At 44.0% G+C, this 16670-nt stretch overlaps 1 protein-coding gene across 2 annotated transcripts in view; it reads left to right on the plus strand.

Moving 5' to 3' along the window:
* IQCA1 (IQ motif containing with AAA domain 1) overlaps positions 1-16670 on the plus strand; it is a 105820-nt gene that overhangs the window by 20034 nt on the left and 69116 nt on the right. For both annotated transcript variants that reach the window (XM_027668080.1, XM_027668079.1), the window contains exon 7: positions 9992-10179. In XM_027668080.1, the coding sequence (XP_027523881.1) occupies positions 9992-10179 (188 nt within the window). The remainder of the gene's footprint in view (positions 1-9991; positions 10180-16670) is intronic.

A 16670-nucleotide genomic window follows, 5' to 3' on the forward strand; every position in this document is an offset into this window, starting at 1 on the left:
TTTCTTGGCTCTAAAGTAAAGCCCCATTATTATTATTATTATTATTAATTAAAGCCTAATTGGAGAAACAGCATGATTCCCTCAGCACATGTTTTTCTAAACCTCCGATAAATCACACTTTGATATACCAGTTTAATTTGTGAAGAGCAGTGAGCCTCCTAAGAGCACATATATCTTGATAACTGTATCCTGACCTGTTTCCTGATCTTCCCCACATTCCTGCCATGGTGCTGTTTACTGCCAGCTCCACACGACCACCAGAACCACTGCTCCAGGCACAGGTCTGTGTCACAGCCACACTGACCACGCTGATGTGGCAAGAAAACAACATTAGGCTGTCTGAAAACACACACGTGATGTCTGAGCAAACCTACGTTTCCTTGCTCTATTGTACCATTACGGCTCCATTTAACCTACTATTTCTGCAGTTCTTAAACTGGCACGTACTTCCACGGGTCTGTTTCTGCAATTTATAAATTCCCTGTCGCTAAACACCCCGTTTAGAGCTTGTTAGGATTGTTTAATTTTGCTGCAGAGCAAGCTACTTATCAGCCTGGTGTAACTGGATGTGTGAACTGGTTTTTGGCAACTGCTTTGTCTCAGGGTAGTGCAGAACAGCCCGAGCCTAACAACGGATCCACACTCGTCGCTCTCCCTGCAGGACTCTCCTGACAGGGCAGACCCTGCAGGAAGTTATACTTATAATCTCAGAACACAGGCTACTGCAAAGAGGAAAGGCTGGTTTTAACATAAAATGTTAGGATAAACAGTTTGCCATCAGACTGATTTATGACAGGGTAGGAGGATGTAGGAGACCAGAGGAACAGTTGGCTGGATCGAAACAACCAGGTGGGAAGAACATGAGCTCAGGCATGCCCAGGAGGCCAAGGGACCAAGGGCACCTGGCCTGGATCAGGAATAAGGTGGCAGCAGGATCAGGGCAGTGGTTCTCCCTCTGTGCTGGGCACTGGTGAGGCCACACCTCAAGCACTGTGTCCAGTTCTGGGCCCCTCCATTCAGGAAGGACATTGAGGGGCTGGAGTGTGTCCAGAGAAGGGAATGGAGCTGGAGAGGGGTTTGAGAGACAGTGGACCAGGACAGATAAAAGGACAGTGACACATGTGATGTTTGGCACACTCCCCTTCCTTGGATTTAAAAGCTGCTGGATCTTGGGGTGGTGGCTGTCTACCTTCCTCTTTCCTTTTCCTTTGTCTTTCTTCCCCTACCTTTTTGTTCTCAAAATATACTGTAAGCCAGACCAAGAAATTCCAGTCAATGCCTTGTTAAGTGCCTTGTTGTGACTGGATAAGCTAAAGTTTGCCAAGTGCCTTATTCTATTGCAATGTTCTAAAGTTTGAAAGTAAAAGTTGTTATTGAACCCCCTGAGAATTCTGTTGTTTCTGCACCGCCCAGAGTAAATCAAACTCCTTTCCCCTAAACCCTCTGAATGGGCTGGGGAGCTGAGGAAGCAAGAACACAAAAAGACAAGTCCCTCTCCCCCACCTGCACTGCTCTGCTCTGTTCTTCCTCAAGCCTCTTTTGCCTAGGCTGGGCTGACTCAGAACAGCCTCTCCTTCCACTCAGGAAAACAACTGCAGTCCCAGCAGCACATCCAGAAACACAGCCCTTCAGAAAAGGAAAGGAAAACATTGCACAGGCTAAGAGAAGCACATTTTAGTAGGACCAAGCCCCGTGGTTCTTTATGTCATTTTTCTCAGATGGCCAAAGTTCAGCAGGATGAATGAGCCATGCAGAGCCATCGTGGCTTCCCACTGTAGCATCAGGTTTTCCTCATCACACATCAACACACCAGGCTCACTTGCTCCTCAAGATCCTCAGAAATACACCTCTCACAAAATATCAGACTTCCAAAGATACTGCAACACCAGACAAGCCCCAGCTGGGGGACCAGACCTGCTTTTGCAGCTTTGAGGCAGGAGTTCCCCCAAGGCCTGGATATCCCCTTGCTCACGTTTTCACTTGATGAGCACAAGTGATCAATGCCATCAGAGCCAAGTTTAAATGCTTAAACAATTCATAAGACTGAGTCCTGTGTGCTCTGGACATGCACACATGGAAGCAAACACCTTCCTGTCTCGCAGGTACCTCTGGATTTACAGTTACACAGCTCACAATGTGCTATTCCCCAATTCCAGCCCTTCCCAAAAAGTTAGTGGTGTGACACACGCTGTTCTGTGATTTTCTTACGTAGTATTTCCACCATCCTTCCTTCCTCTGTATCCAAGGCCAGGTTGGACGGGGTTTGGAGCAACCTGGGCTAGTGGAAGGTGTCCCTGCCCATGGCAGGGGGTGGGACTGGGTGAGCTTTTAGGTCCTTTCCAACCCAAACCATTCCATGATTCTATGATCCTTTTCACATGAAAGGATCCATGTGGTCTTAAATAAAAAGCTGTTCTCTCCTTCTTACCTCTTTTAAACATACCCTAATTTAGGCATGTTGTCTCAGATAACACTTTTATTTATATCTGAGAAAACAGTCTGCCAAACATTCTTTCTTATTTGAATTCCTGATAAATATAATTCATTTCACCCAGTCAGAAAAAAAAAAAATAGCATTTCCCAGAATAGCTTTCTGTGTAAACATTATAGACTTTGGCTAAATAAATATTACACACAGTTTAACAAACTGCAAACTCCATAAAGTGAAATTTAAAATATTTCTTCAGCTCTTAAAAGTGAGCAGTTCCAGCACTGGTACTGATCAGGCCTGGTTTTGCCAAGCATAAGATTAAAATGACTTTTGCTTTACTTGCAGCCTGGATGTCAGCACAAAGTTATCTGTTATTTCACCAGGCAGCGATAACTAATCTGTCCTGTTTTCAATAAGAATTTTTAACCTACTTATTTTTTTGAAACAGAAACACTCTGGGAAGCAAGAAACAAGCTAAATAATTTGGCTTTCATTGGCTGGACTCACACTAACAATGAAATCACTGCCTTTCAGAGCCCAAAACATACTTGCCTTTTTTAGTACCAGTTGAACAGCATTGCCCAGGTGTAATATCAGAAATAAACACAAGCAGAATTATATAAACTCATGAATGTCAATGTTTTCTCCACTTCAGATTTTCTTGTCTTCTTTCAAAATGCTACATATCAATATTTTTCTAAATATATATTCCATAAGTCAATAAAACAGCCATTTTCAATATTTTTTTAACAAGACCTCCTACTACAGATGCTTTGTTTGAACGCATATGACAATTACTTTAATTGGCAAAGCCATTGAAGTGAATCAGAGAGTAGGGAAGCTTTAATGAATGCAATATATTTTGCTTACTTGTTCCTTTTTTGTGCCTAATTTAGGAATTCAGCCATATAATTGATGTGGCTATCACTATTTGTGTACCATGGAACCTACATTAACACAATTTTCATTTGGGGGGTTGGAACAAGATGAGCTTTAAGGTGCTTCCAACCCAAACCGTTCTGTGCTTCACGAGACAAGAGACCTCTTCAAAACACATTCTTCCCTCAGCCAGGCAAATTACACTGGGGAAATAACGAAGCAAGAAACAAACAAATCCTACATCAAACTTTGAAATGTAGTTTGGATCACAGTTTAAAATTCAGTAGAATCATATCATGAAATCACAGGATGATTTGGGTTGAAAGGGATCTTAAAGCCCATCTTGTTCCACTCCCCTGCCATGGGCAAGGACACCTTCCACTAGAGAATAAGTCAAGAACAGCCCCTGGTTACTTTGGTAGTAAATTCTTTTAGTCTACTACTAAGAAGTTACTTGCCTGTGTAGTCCAAATATAAAAAAAAAAAATCTCTCTTTTGCTACTGATGAAAATAAGTGACTATTAAAACTACTTTAAAAATACTTTGCTTAGGAAATGAAGTTTCTACTCAAGAGAAGCAAACTATAAGAGCACCAAAAATCAGCAATCTACAGCAAAATGCTACGCAACCAGTACATCTCCTGAAATCTTAGTTATGGCCAGGACTGGCTGGGGCAGAACATTTCCTGACGTCCCATAAAACCAGGGAGCATGTGTTTCGGCTCTGCTGTTCCAGGTCTACGAAAAGAAGCTGTCCTAAATTAACTACCCAGCAATAAGAGCTGCAATAAATCTACCTTTCAGGCATAATGTGAGCGTTAGCCTTAAAATGCAGAGGCAAATGAAATGTATTTATTTCCCTGACATGAAGACTGTCTCCCTCGTAAGCGTAATGGGACAATTGAGGAGCAGTTAGTTCCACAGCGTGGGGCCTCCTCCCCGTGCCAGGGTAGCCCTGAGCGTGCTCAGCCAGCCTGCACACCTCTAAGTGCTTTATAATGAACAATAAACTGGCTGGGAGGGAGGGGGGCAGCTGACTCAGCACTAAGGAGGTTCTTCAGGCCAGGAAAATGATTGGGGTCCTGAGTCGAAAAGGGAAAATGGACACAGAGTTTCACAGAATCCCAGAATGGTTTGGGTGGGAAAGGACCTTAAAGCTCATCCAGTGCCACCCCCTGCCACGGGCAGGGACACCTTCCACTAGCCCAGGTTGCTCCAAGCCCCGTCCAACCTGGCCTTGGACACTTCCAGGGATCCAGGGGCAGCCACAGCTTTTCTGGGCAACCTGTGCCAGGGCCTCCCCACCCTCACAGAGAAGAATTTCTGATCTAAATCCACCCTGCTTCAGTTTGAACTCATTCTTGTCACTCCAGTTCCTGATGCAGAGTCCTTCTCCAGCTTCCCTGTAGCCCCTTCAGACACTGGAAGGTGCTCTGAGGCCTCCACACAACCTTCTCTTCTCCAGGCTGAGCAGCCCCAGCTCTCTCAGCCTGTCTCCATAGGGAGGTGCTCCAGTCCCCTCATCATGGCCCTTCATCACACTGGCTTACCTGGGAGCTGTAGGGAACATCTTCCTTCCTTCTACTGGTGGGTCTTCCACTTCCCTAAAACCCAGATCCTCTTTGGGGAGAATAAGGGAAGACGAGTAAAGAACAGAAGAATCTCATCAGCATACTTGTGACTGATGAGTTGGAATAAAATTCTTTTTTAGACAAATGTCCATTTTGCCTTATTAATTTAAACAAGGGTTTTAAAGACAAAGCCCATCAAACATTAGATAAGCCTTTTAAGTTAATGGACCATGTAGTCCTATTTTCCCACAAACTCAGGAATCTTCATATTATGTCCTATTTTTACAGCAACATCAATTATTAATATGTATACTTTTGCTGACAGAGGACCACACTAAAAATGTGAGTTTCGTTATCCAGTTCTGGGTCATTAACTGTGAAAAGCTTGTAAATATAATGGTTTATTCACATGGGAAGCCTTCATTAAGATGCATTATTCTACAACTGATGTGGCATCATTGCATTATCAAGTTCACTGTCTCCATCTAATATTTGTAATTTGTTTCTAAATGAGTTGCTGTTTGTAGGGCAAGTTAACAAATTTGAATTTCACATGGCCAAAGAAATTTCTTAAAGATGGGAAAATGCTTCTTCCCCCAAGGAAAAGCTATTTATTAGCATCTTACTGGAGAATGCCTCCCTTTGATTCAGAAGCAGGAACATTAGAGGCGCCGAGGGAAGTGATGTTTGAAATAAATTGGCTTTTGTCTGAACGTGCACATTAAGCATAGAGGGCTGTGGAAGCAGCATTCACCATGCTGTCTCCTATAGCTCCTTAGAGCTCCAGAACAGGCACATGTGGGGCACATGGAAAGCTGTTCTGTGACACTGCAAGGCCCAGGTCACAGACTGGTCAGCAGAGAAGCGTTGTTGGAATCCATCCTGCCACACCGTCCATCCCTCCTGCCCTTTCACTTCCTATTCTCTCTTGCATCCTCAGATAGCCAAAGCCTTTTCAGGTAGATTTTCTTCTGAATTCTGCTCCCTGACAAGAGAGCAGAACCTCCACCAGGGCTGTCCCAGGGACTCTGTCTCCTTTTGAAGGTTTGAAGATGGACACGAAGTCCCAGATCGTGCAGCTGTCTCCTCATCACTGAGGCAGGGTTAGGAATATGTTAAACTCTGAGGCCATGGAGGTTTGGGATGAGATATACTTTTGGGGTTAGAACAAGAACACCGGGGACAAAATAATACAAGTTTAACAGTGGTTTTCTTCAGTTGCAAAGCAGGAAGGTATCTCTTACGTTATTTCATAGGGGTTTTTTTCTTTTTTTTCAAGTGTTTTAGGAGTCTAAAACATTCCATATCATCATTAGGTGCCTGAGGACTCTGTTTTCTTTCTTCAATTTGTCTTTTACTCAACAAAAGAAAATCATTTTCTCTGAAAATACTTCACAATCGGTAGAGAACTGACAGCTAAAACAATTCCACCATCTGGACATCTTGTTATATCTCTTCAGCAGCTCCTGCTGCTCAAGTGTCTATTTTTAGGTTCTGTTGCTAAATTCACTTCCACACTTACTTTTATCTATGTCTTCTTATTGTTCCCTCCCTACTTTACCAATTGATTCCTTTCCTTGTTCTTAAGTACACTTGGGTCAGTTCTTATAGTCCAAGGAAGCAGTTTTTAAGATGGGCTAACAAGTGAAATTGAGACTAAGTACACAGAAGTTCTTTTGACGTTTCCTCATCCTTGTTTTCTTCAAGTCCCTTTTTTTGTTGACCCAAGTGCATTGATTTCAAAGTAGCAGAATAAAAAGTCAGGCCAGCTGTACGTTGACCTGTGATGTTTAGCTTAAAAAAAAAAAAAAAATCAAATAACCATGGCATGATGTCCTCACTGCCCTTCAGTGCTTGCCTCCTCCTGCTCCCCCAGAACAGGAGCCAGCCTTGTGTTCCTGACACGTGTTGGCCTCCTGGCCTTCACTCATAACCAGGGTGCACTTCACATGCTCCACATCAGGCAGCCCCCAATCCCTCAGGGCTCATCCATCCCAGCCAGCTGTGCTCCTCATTCCACGCTCCCCTCACTCACTGGAGCTGGAGTGTGTCAGTGCCAAATGAGAAACCAGTAGGACTGGAAAAAACAGACAGTCAAAGGAAAATACAGTTTTATCAACTATCCCTGTTCTCCTTTATCCCTCCCTTCAGTGAAACACTGAAGGTGGGTGGTTGGAGTCTTACTGGTAGAAGTAGCTCTTACTTCCTTTTTTTTTTTTTTCTTGTAGTAAAGCAGTCTTTGGAAAAGAAAATTTAAAAAGTTGCAAGGGGTAAATAGAGCAGAGCTTCTTTTCACAAGCTTCTCTAGCAGGTTATGTCTGTAGTTCAGCCTCAGGGCTCTGAGTGCAGCCCTCCACACCTATCAGCAGATGGACTGATAACTGCATGGTGCTCAGTAGAGGTAGCTGCACAAATATTTACTCGGGGATTGGTTGGATTTTGCCAACCAGGACATATTCTGTGGCCTTGCTGTTATCAGCATCTGAGCCAGATGGTTTGGAGCTACCTGGACTGTGCCCACAAGAGCTTCATGGCTCTGGACTCAGGTGTAGATATGGTCTGTATTAATTCACTTAAGATAAGAGTTTCCTGCTCCTGAGCTTACTCACATGGGCACGTTCTGGCCAGTTCAAACAGCTCTTACCTCGTCTGGCTTTGGGACTGATAAAAGGCTGAATAAATCCTCAGTGACAGGGCCTGATCTTCCAAGGCTCCCACAGGATGCAGTGGGGAGCAGTTCGGAGGAGTTGAGTGGAGGGAAGGTCCTGGATGACAAGGAGGACCCTCCTGTCTCTGCTGCTCTCCATGTTGGTCTGGTCCCTTGTCCATCACTTCCCTTGCTGTGGTGCTGGCCCTCAGCTGCTCCTTGGCTGGCTGAGTCACCTCCTTATACCAGGGGACAAGTAACCTGAGCAGAAGAAAAGACAAAAGGGATTATTTTCCACTTAGAATCGGTTCACTGCAGGGTCAGGTGAGTGCCAGAGCCTGTGCAGGAGAAGTGAGGGACCACACATCCAGCAGTTCAGGTGGAGGAGGAGCTGAGCCTTCCCAGCATTAACAAGTTGTTCACCTGGTGACCCATCTCCTGACATTTCACCCTTAAACCTTCGGATGTGAGCTGTAGAGGGGCCTGTCTTTCTCCATCAACTGTGGATCAGCCTCCCTAAAGCTGGAGATATCCCCGTGCCCCTCTGGTAGGAATTCCTCAGGAGAGCAGTCCTGTGAGGATTGCTGCAGGGAGACAAACAGTTCAGCAGGAGAGCACCCCAGGGATCTTGTTCCTGGATCTCAGACTGGAAAAGAGGCCTCGTGGGTGCTCCTCTGCTTTCCAAATGAGCCCTGAGAAAGCAGCATCACATCCTAGGCTTCATTTAATACCACTGAGGCAGACAATGGTGAAATACAAATCAACAGTGCTAACACTTAGTGCTGTACTTGTAAATAGGTGCTGGTGAGGGCGAAGACTGGAAACACTCGACTTCCGTGGAAACTGAGAACTGAGTAAAGGCAACATCCCAGGGTGAAAGGTGACATTTTGGGTCACATGTTGAGGAAGAGAACATGTGCAGCCACCTTTCAAAACCACAGTGCTGCTCTTATTTCCTCCTGAATATTTTCTCAGTGGTGGCCTTGACCAATTCCTTCAGCAGAGTGCGAGTCACACATCACAGATGCAGGGAAGGCAGTAAATTGCTTTCCTGAATGGGGCCTCTGCGCTTGCTTTGGATGGTGTGTGATCCCAGGGGGGACCTGCCGAAACCAAGTTTGCTTGGCACTTGTTAGTGATTTTTGGAACCTGGTCGAAGCGTGGAAAAACACTGAATAACAGATCTTATATAAATATAAGCTGGTCAAACCTTTAAGAGAGTTTTTTTTTGTCTTTGTGGGAGACCTCTGGAATTAGGACGTGGAGCACACCAGGAAATACATCACCAGAGCAAAGAGAACGCATTACTAAATTAGTCTGAGATGTGCCCATTAAGGACAATTTCTATATGCTCTGAAGTTGAAAGGCCAGAGCAGAATGATGTACTTTTTTTTCCATGCAAACCAAGAGTTTATGTTCTTTATAACATAAGGCCATCTATATGTCAGTCACTAACTTTGAGGAGTAAAAAAACATACTACAAAACCAAACTGTCCTATTTTCTCCTCTTTTCCCTTCTTAAATTTGCCATACACTATCACACAATATGATTAGTAATTCCCAAGTATGTGGAAAATAATTTGTTCTAGAATTAAAAAAGAAACCACAAAGGTAGTTTACAACTTCATTTTTAAAATTTTTTTTTTCTCTACACTTACAAGGTACTAACAGCTCGTAGAACACTAGGAACATCTTAACTTTATCAACCTTTGCAAGCTAAAAAATGCAAAGTTTCAGCCCACCCACACAGATGGCATTTTTCATGCTTCTGTATTTGAATACCAGAAAGACTTTCATTTTTCTCCCTCAATCTACATGTGTAAAATCAATCACAAGGCAGAAATCATTCTAAGACTTGCAACTGGCTTAGAAGCCCTTCTTGCCAAGGTTATCAAATCATGGGAAACTTGGGGAGCTGTGGTTTTTATTACAGTGTTTGGGGGGTTGTTTATTCCTTTGTTGTTGTTGTTGTTGTTCCTCAAGGGAAGTTGATTTCCTAAAGGAAATCAACCAGCTGCAACAAAATACCAGGAAACCACTGACCAAGCAAAGCATATAAAAATTGCAGTGACTAAATTAAAAACAATACTGGCTAATTAAAAAATACCAATGGGAAGTCCAAATATTTGAAAATTCAATTAAAAAACCGCTCTGGCACCCTTCTGACATGGATAAAGCTGGCATTTGCAGAACAGCAGCTTTCTCACCTGTCTCACTGAGATCCCGGGATCCCACGCTGGAAGGGTTGTTTTTGTACATTGCAATGCTGTTAATTAATGCTGAAACACCAACAATAGAGTATTGTGTGCATCCAGGCACCTTTTATGAGCACAGGGTCTTTTTTTCCTGGCTTCCTGCAAGAAAATTAAAGCTTAAGCTTAGATTCACTGTCAGCCTGGCATTCCAGTAAATATTAAGTTTATTTTAATTCATACCTTTTATTTTGTCCTCTTGTTGTTTTCAGACTCTCCCTCCTCACTTAGAGGCAACCAATAGTTTTCAGAAGTTTACTGAGAAAGTAAAGGCCCTGCAAGGTGATGTCCAGGAGAGACAGGACGAAGTATCCTTCAAGGACAAGCTGAAAGAAACAGAGGGGCCCCACATCAAGGAAACACTCCAGGATCAGCTCAGCCAGTGCTTCACAGAGTGCCGGTGAGCAGAGATAAACACTTTTATCTAAATAAGTCCATTGCCTGATTTTGCAGTTCCTACAAGCTGCAAAATCCATCTTGAGGCAGTGATCCCAGTCCCAGTTGAGGAGTTGGTTCTACCCCAGCTGCAGAGCCAGGACCCCGAGCTGCAGGACTCCAGACTGGGGAGACCAGACCAGGACATAACTCCTGGGAGGGATCAGGGGTGCACCCTGAATGCCTGGCCATGGATCATTAAAGTGGGGACACCTTCAGTTTGCACATCACCTTGGGCTCAAGCCTTCGTAATTATAAGAAGCACACTCTAAACTTTAGGAACACTGACTTTCTTCCCTGTCTGAATACATAAGGTTTAAGAGAGAGAACTCACTCTTCCATGAGATAGAAGTGTAATTATTTGCCATAGCAAATCACATCACGTCACTGGCACTGCACTCCAGGTGCCTGCTGCTGGCATTATCCAGCAGCCCACATGAATCTGAAGTAGTTTTGTACTTGAGGCCTGACCTTCGAGACACTCCTCCAAATGTAACTTTACTTAAGCAGTGCTGCTGATCTCAGTGAAACTTCACGTCTCAGTAGAGTTAAGCACATACTTACACGTCTTTAAACCGAGTGCTGACACCTATAGTTCTCTCAGGCTTTAGCCAACAAAGTTTTGAGACTGGCAGTTTTCATATAGTCACACTGTAAAGTCTTTTACTAAGGAATATAGGCTGGTTTTATAATATAGCTGATTTTTTCCCAGGATTTACCTCATCTGGTGGATTAGTATGTAAAAGCAAATTGGGAAGGAGCACCTTAATCTTCCAGGATTTAGCAGCAAGGTTTTGTCTGCTCTGCAAAGTGTTTTTGTGTCTTGAGCTGCTCAGTGATGTTACAGGGCTCATGTTTGTCTTGTGGACTAGTGTCACATCCATTAATCACTCAGTGTTTTTTCAGTGTGCTGGACTTGCCTTCAGCATGCAGTTTCCAGTTGGAAACACAAATGCATTCTGATGAAATCCTGCTCTGTTTGTTCCTTGAGTCCTTTAATCGGGTTTGGATAGCTGTGCTACAGTGCAGTTTGATTAAAAAAGTGATCAAAAATAGCACCCTCACAGGCCTGCCACAGTGTATTTCTCTTCTTTCTTGTACTTTTGCCTCTTATAGACACTCAAGGCTCCAGTGTATTTTTTTTACTCTCTTTCTAAAAGAGCTGCTGGTTTTACCAACTTCAGTTATTGCAAAGCACTTCCCCATTCCCTAAATCAACCCTGTTCTTCTTGAGCTGCTATTTCCTGCTGTTCCCCACAGCTCCCAGCATGTTCTGAGGTACAGAAAGATCTTATTCTCTTTGCTTAATATTACTCACCTAATAGTCATTCCCAAACGTAGGTCAGTCGTGTCCAATTAACTTCGCTCTAGAGCTTGAGGAGAACTAACTGAAATAGTGTGAACCAATAACAATGTTTCTGTAGGAGATTAGAGAATAAGGCTGAGCCATAAACCTCTTTTAAGACAGTTATGAGACATTATTAAAAGTTAAATCACTTAACAGCAGAGCCAACCAAGAGCCTAAGCCGTCCAGAGGATCATTTGGAGGAAGCCAAAGCCATCGTTCAACCGAGGGAGGTGGAGAGGGGTGGCCGAGAGAGCAGTTCATCAAAACCCTCACTGCCTGATGTGAGTCCTCAGCCAGTGTACCCATGGAATACTCTGAAGGTGGAAGGTGGAGTGTAAATGCTGAGCTTTCTTTTAGCAGCCCTTACAAGTGAAATGGGGCCTCCTCGCTACATTTATATCCCAGGTGTGCCCAGGGGCCCAACTTTAGGAGAGACTTCAAGGCTAGAGGCAGACATAGGCAGTATCCCAGCATATAAATACGTGATTATACAACTTATAAGGAGTTCTTTAACTAACCTTTGAGTTATCTGGTCCATCTCATCAGGTTCAGTAGTCTTGAATCTCATCTAGCCCTGAAAATTAACAAAGATTAAAGCAGATGTTTGAATATAAGCACCATATTAACTGATCTTGGATAGCTTTATGGGGGTGTTTTTCCTGAGCAAGGGATGATGTGAAATAGGACAAAGATATACCCACACACTCTGTAAGAGCGCTCGTGGGTAAGCCTTTAGCCAGATGTGTTCTGCTGCAGCTGAGACAGGCTGAGAAAACAGCTCCCCTCCAACCTTGGACAATAACCCACCCATCCAAAACAACCTCATTTTTTGAAAAAATCAACCAAAAAGCAGTTTTAAGCATTTTTTCAGACCATTTTGATAGAAGATGGATAAGATATGCAGTTCTGTGGTACGTCTGAGAGCGGGATCACCGCTGATGGCAGAGGCGCAGTGACAAGCCTGTTGCAGTCAGAGCAGTGTGTTTGATCATAGAATCACAGGATGGTTTAGTTTGGAAGGGACCTTAAAGACCATCTCATTCCAACCACCTGCCACAGGCAGGAGCACCTTCCACTAGACCAGGTTGCTCCAAGTCCCATTAACTCCCTGTTAACTCTCTTTCATATTAACTGTCCATCATGATCCCTAAAAATCAGTGATGGGAATGTTCCAGCCAAGACTAGACAGATCTCATTGACAAAAGCTATTCTGGTGATTTAGTAGCGTGGCAGATGAAATTCTGCCCCCAGTGAAGCCAGTGGGAGAGCTGCCATCAGCTTCAGCACAGGCTGGACATCCCCCAGTATTTCAGCTCATTCCAATCTGGCTGAGTGAAGCAGTGATTTATGGAGCTGCGAGGAATCAGAGGAGCTGTCTGCCGCCCTGCTCTTCACAGGAGGCCTCTAAGTGACCAAAATCATCTCCCCCACAGACACACCCACTGGCATCCAAAATAGGGTTTTAAAAAAACAAAACCAAAACAACTAGCAAATTTCTCCCCCAGGGGAGTGTGTGTGTCCCGCAGAGCCAAACTGTCCGGGTGCAAACGCCAGACACGCCCACAACCAGCAGGAATCGTGTCCTGCTCAACAGCGGGACAGGTCTGAAGTGTCCAAGTTTACATTAATTATTACCTGCCAGGATATATTTTGGCTCTCCCCTAAGCCAGTCTACGAGATCAACAGCTAAATGTAGCTTATAAATAATTCTTTAACTACGGTTTTTGACAGAGTTTCCCGTTTTCCATGTTCTATTAAAGAAACAGATAAAGGCGAACAAAGATTCTTTTGAATAAATTTTACTGTGCATACTGAGAAAATAAACTCAAACTTCCATATTTTATCCTTCACTCAGAAAAGAATGTGATAGAAAAATACAATTAGCAGGTATTGTCTTTCAGCACAGCTACTCTTAGATTACAAAAGCAATGAGCACATGTTAAATTTCTTAACCTGTAAGAACTGCGGTAAATATTTACCCCTTTCTTTGCACAAGGGAACAGCTTCAGTCATTTCAAGACCCAAATCAGCTTCTTATGAAGAGAAGTTCTAGAAAAGCAAAAGAAAGCAAAACCCAAAGGAATAGATTAAATGAAATTGTTCCTGTTGCTTGTATCAATCCTACTGCAGGGAAGACAAAATAATTTCGATATAACCCTGCATTTTGCAGCCTTACCATCCATCGTTCTGTTTATCTGGATTGGCTTCTGTGGAGCTGCTCTTATTTGGCTTGCAAATTATTCACATAAAGCTTTCTAGGTTTCCATGTGGCCTTTTCCAACCATGCTAGAAAGAAAAGATACTGTTTTGAAAGCTTTTTTAAAAGCATCCTGCACTATACCTACAGGCCTCCCTTTTTTTTTTTTTTCTATTTTTTCAAGCTATGGTTGGTATAGAAGGACTACAAATGTTCCAGAATTAACAGTTGCTATGATTATACACATCTGAGTCTGGATTTTAATCACTTGGCTCCCACAGATTTCATCTATTACATTAATAACAGAGTTTCATATTAAGATATAACTATTGCATAGCTGGGGTTTTAGCTCCAATTTCCTGCACCATTCCAAACCAAACCCATTTTTCTCTAATTTCACATTTAGGGTGTGAAATTGCCTTCTCCACTCTTTACTCACTGTGCATAAAAACAGTTCCCAAATTACGAGTCTTCTTGGAGTCATCCCTAAAATGAATTAAAAAAGGGGTGGGGAAAAACAGGCGAGAAGGATCCCCTTACTACACAGGGAAATAGAATAGTATCTTTGTCTAAGACAAGTCTTCTCTGGCAGAAATCAATACAAAGGACGAGAGCTCGAGATGAGGTTTTTATTACCAGAGATGGCCCCCGGCCTCACAGGGGAGAGCCTCCTGCACAGGCTCTGCTGGGATGTGCCTCGTGCCCTCGAGCTGCAGCAAATTGCGCCGGGAATGTCTTGGAGGATTTCTGCGGCCCCGCTCGGAGCTCCGGGGAGCATTTCATCAGTGGCAGGGCTGACCTCCTAACAGGGGAGCTCAGTAACAGCACTTCACGCACGTTATGTGTTATTCCCACGGATTTGGGGATTGCTTTTTGGGAGGAAGGAGGCGACGAGGGGTAAATGTGCTCTCATAATAGGTTTACACTTTACTGATTAGCTCTGAATGATCTTCTTGCTCTGCCTGCTGACTCCAGTCCTGTCAGAAAAAGAACTGGCCGAGTTTTGTGGTGAGGGAATGAGACTCCTCCTGAAACAGAGGGTTCCTGTGCTTTATTTATTCATTTTGAACATTCCTGACAGCCAGCCCGGCCTTTGATGCAGAGGAAAAGAGAAAGAAATAGGAAGTGATCATGTTATATTTCCCTTTTTTCACAAGGCTGTTTTGTTGAGCTGGGTTTACTGCCAATCCACCCGTTCGTGGGACTCCCTGGGTAGCAGGGGGTGTGAGGAAGGAGGAGGCAGGAGGAAGATGAATGGAGAGAGAGAGGTTTTGCACTGAAATTCTGCGGAATAGGGAATGTATTCATTGGTGTGAGGCAGAGGCCGGATCACATTTCACACTCTGTACACACTGCTCCTTATGGAGTTAATGGCAGCGTGCATGGAAGCTGCCAGGCAATCCATCAGAGCCAGAGCCTTGCCAAGAGGACAGAGAGGGATGACACGGTGGTAACAAGCAGAGGCACTCCCTCCCTATGACCCCTCCACTCTGGTTCCAAGGAATCATCCCTCCGAGTCCCTCCAGACCCGTGTTGTTGGTTTTCAGTCCCATCTGGCTCATCAGACATGTGCCCTCAACCTGCCAGAAGTGCTTTCCGAGTAGCCAAGGAGCCTGGATTGCAGCCTCCACACAATATGGCAACAGCTGATGGAAAATATGGAACAGCTGATAGGAAAATTGCTGGAGGACCAGTTTTAGTGCCATGAGCCACTGCAGCAGACAGTTCTCAAAGAGCAAGCTCCAGTCTGGGGGTCCTTGGCAGACAACCTGAGACATCACCAGCCCCTTGATCACAGTCCTCTTTCCATACTGTTACTCTGGAAAATTTATTCCCTTCTCTGCCACTCCTTCAAGAGCATTTCTGCTGTAGGAACCTACCAAAAAGTGCCTCTCTAGTATGTGGTACTTGATATTCAGCACAGCCAGGAGTTGCTGCCCACAGGAGCCATTTCCAGGCAGGTGATGAACCACTGTCTTTTCCCCTAGTCCATATTGCCATTGCTTGTTTTCCCTGTCAGCACCAAAGGATTGCCACACACTCAAAAAACACTTGTATGTTTCCAGGCAGAAGCAGCAGCCGTGAGCCCAACATAAAAATCAGGACATGGGGAGATAAATTAGTGGTCGTCTGCTAATTCCACCAGATGAGGATGAGCTAAAACTATTTCTAATAATTTAGAAATAACAATAATTCTAATAATTTACACATTAGAAAGAGGTCTCTACCTGCACCATAGTTTTCTCCTGTCCTTATCTGTTCACTGGAGTTGAATACATCTTCTCCTGCCATCTGGTACTTTGTGCACTGAGAGCTTAAACGCACCAAATTCTTCAGGGAATAGCACAAAACAAGCACCTTCTCCTTCTGAATCCCTCTGCAGCCAGTCTGTGTTGTGTCTATCATCTAAATCTTCTCCTTTTCCTCAAGAGAGCAAAGACAAGCTCTGAATTGTGGAATGAAGCTCTGAAAGAGGATGGCACAGGCTGGGGTGGCCTCTACTGCCCAAACACTTGGTCCTCCTGCAAAAGCACAAAGACAGTAATACAAGAAGCAGCGTCTGGGGGGGTTTTCCTATCATTAGTTTCACCTCTTTTCTGACAGAACTAACAACTCCAGGTTTTGCCAAGGCAGTAATCTCTGTATCATAACAATTAGTGCTGGTGCAAAGTGCTCTCTGAGTGCCTTTCTCCCCTGCCAAAAGGCCGTTCTGCAGGGACAGCTCACATTTAACATCAATCTTCCTGAACATGGCTCAGCCTGCTCCCAGATGTTGGACTGTACCTCATGTAGACAGTCAGTCAAAGCTAATTCCAAAATCCAGCAGGAACAACACAGCAAAACCTGTCCAGGGCCCTGCATAAATATTCTGGCAGGCAGAGCGTGCTGAGCTCCTCTCTGCACGCAGCCA

This window comes from Corapipo altera, unplaced genomic scaffold (genome assembly GCF_003945725.1).
Source record: "Corapipo altera isolate COAL_440 unplaced genomic scaffold, ASM394572v1 183, whole genome shotgun sequence".
Lineage (NCBI taxonomy): Eukaryota > Metazoa > Chordata > Aves > Passeriformes > Pipridae > Corapipo > Corapipo altera.